At 57.1% G+C, this 2667-nt stretch overlaps 1 protein-coding gene across 1 annotated transcript in view; it reads left to right on the plus strand.

The window, feature by feature from the left end:
- Positions 1-2667, plus strand: part of LOC113217036 (adenylyl cyclase 78C-like) — an 87658-nt gene that overhangs the window by 71802 nt on the left and 13189 nt on the right. Inside the window, exon 6 of the mRNA XM_052264010.1 lies at positions 1356-1528. Within this exon, the coding sequence (XP_052119970.1) occupies positions 1356-1528 (173 nt within the window). The remainder of the gene's footprint in view (positions 1-1355; positions 1529-2667) is intronic.

The raw sequence follows: 2667 nt of genomic DNA on the forward strand, positions 1-2667 counted from the left end.
GAGGGGGGGGCGTAGGAGCGTAATTACTAATTACTCGAGCTACCGCAGGCCCGACCCTTCCTTTCCCCCACCCTCGTTTCTTTCACCGCAGCGCTTCGCCCCTCACGCTGTCGGCCTGTGTAGGAGGTGGGGCCCGCCTGCCCTGCCCGCCCGTGGGCCGACCTGGGGTGGAGTCGCCTGTATGAGCAACGCCGAGGTGACATTTCATTAAATCGCGAATGAATCGGGGAAAGAACGTGCTGTAGAGAAAGGATGAAAAGAGCTGGGAGAGAGTTGTGTGTGTGTGAGAGAGCGAGTGAGAGAGAAAGAGGACGCGGGAAAGAGGCTTGAAAGAGGGATGCGGGAAGGAACGGGCCCGGGGGCAACGGCGGCAGTGGGCGAACCCAACCCCCTCCGAGGGAGGGGAAGGGCTGGGAGTTGAGTGTTGCACTCCGAGACAGGGAAAGGAAAGTCACACAAGGAGGAGGTGTCGTCGAGGTCTTTTCAAGCTGCCGCCGTCCAACCCGCTTGGTCGTCGCTCCTTGTCTCTGCCGCTGCTAGGCCGACGGATCTCACCATTTCTCCTTCTCAATTCTACCCGCACTACTTTCTCTCTCTCTCCCTCTCTCTTTCACTCTCTCGCCGACAAGGCCACTCGGACGAGCCTCTTCTTTACGGCCTGGACGCCGCCGCGGGGCCGAGCCGGATGTGTACCTCCTCTCCTTGGCCTGGACAGCGGGGGCTCTTCAAGCCGCTGGCGCCCCACCCCCAGCCCCGCCACGCCACGCCACGCCCCGCCACGCCACGCCTCAGCGGTTGCATGCCGTGAGGTGAGGCGCCACGGGGAGTGGCCGGGTGGCGGCGGGGCGCTTTCCGCCCCCCAGTCGCATTTAGCAGCAACAGCGCCGCTCAGAGCTTTGCGGCTTTGGCTCCTCTTGGAAAGGTGCGCGATGTTGGGAAAAACGCGTGAAAAGTAAAGCCCCCACAGAGTATGGAGTGAAAAACTCTGAAAAACTCATAAAAATCCGCGGGAACGACATTTCTCCACCGGTTTCGAAAGATGCGACTCCCGTTCATGTCCGGTCGGCTCAAACAACGGACGGTTTTGGCCAAGTGGTTGGAGAGAGGGGGGTGATAGAGTTTGTAATCTTGATGAGCATCTACAACTACTCGTCGAGCAAGGCAGGACCAGACTCCAGGACGAGTGTAGTTCATGCTTCAATAGGCTGCTCGTTAGCATGAGAGTACTCCATGTCGTTAGTGCTGACTGAGTGACTCGACTCCCCCTTCCGCGCCCCTCCCCCTCAACCCCTTACTTCCTCTCGCGGCGTAAACTACCCATCCCCAGGACTGACCTCGCCTCAACCTTGTTGCAGGTTTCTTCGGCCAGGGCCTGGGCTTCTACCAGAAGGATGACTTGGTGTGGTACGTGCTCTTCATCGTGTTCGTGACGTACGCCATGCTGCCGCTGCCGCTGCGCTGGTGCGTCATGGCCGCCGTCGCCACCGCCGTGTTCCACCTGGCGCAGCTCAGCACCTACACGTTTCCGGTACCGCACGCCACCGCCAACACTCTGTTTTCTTTTAACGTGCTTTCCGCCAGTCGAGGGTCGAGGTGCGCGATTGGATTTGGGGGGGGGAGGGGTTAAGCATTCGTAAGGACGGACATACAGACGGATTTCTGGGCGTGCTCCGATTGGCATCAAGTGAAACATTCCGGTAAAGGTGAACAGAAGAACAATGCGCGAGACAACGAAACGGAAATCAGTAATATTCTTTGACGTGGTGACTTCTGTCATCTTGTTGCCTGCATTCCACTTCCGCTGGCTTTCAGCTTTACCGGAATGGTTTATTGTGCAGACACGGGCCTTCGGGTATGCTGGGGGTATTCCTAGTGTCCATTTTCACCTCTAGTGGGAAGCCTCGAGGCAGACTCAAGGCCGGCCGCGACAACAGCAACCCGGACGGCGTCGGAGCCACTTCCGGTATCGTAGGAGGCGAGTGGGTTAGACGCGTCTGCCTGCCGACCGGAAGGAGCATGAGGGTGACATGCGCCTTGCCCCACTGCTCCCCACACGTCACACGTGCGACTCAATGCAAGGCTCCGACACCTCTGTTTAGTCTGCCCGGGCCGGGGTCTGACCGGTTGACCGGTGTGATTGGATATTTCTGATCTGTTGGATTGGATTGATGGGATCATCCGAGGGGGTGTATTCACTACCATAAAACTTGTACAGAGTACTCGGTATTACACCAAATTACGAGGTATTACCGGGTATTACGCCGGTTTTACACGCAAAATTTTGCCACTTTATAGCATATTGTGTTATTTTTCGGTATTACATTACAAGTAATACCGTGTAATACCCATGTGGGGTGTACAGGGTATTACGGGAGTGAATACCCCCTCGGGATCATCGTTCTCTACGAAGAAAGACTTCGTACCTAGGCTTTCAACAAAGAGCAGTAACGGCTTAAGAAGGGGCATGAAGTCTACAATGGGGTGGGGTAGGGCGGGAGGCCTTTTTTGTGAGGGTAGTACAGGAGGGGGGCTTGTTTTCCAGACTTGATGTGTTTTTACCGTGCGGTCCGTTCGTTCCGGTGCGGCCTGTCGGACCATCGATGAGGCGAGCCATTTTCCGCGTGGGAACGCGAGTCTCGGTCGAGTCTCTGTCTGACGCTGTCCGGG

Source organism: Frankliniella occidentalis, unplaced genomic scaffold (genome assembly GCF_000697945.3).
Source record: "Frankliniella occidentalis isolate FOCC.00 unplaced genomic scaffold, Focc_3.1 Scaffold15, whole genome shotgun sequence".
NCBI lineage: Eukaryota > Metazoa > Arthropoda > Insecta > Thysanoptera > Thripidae > Frankliniella > Frankliniella occidentalis.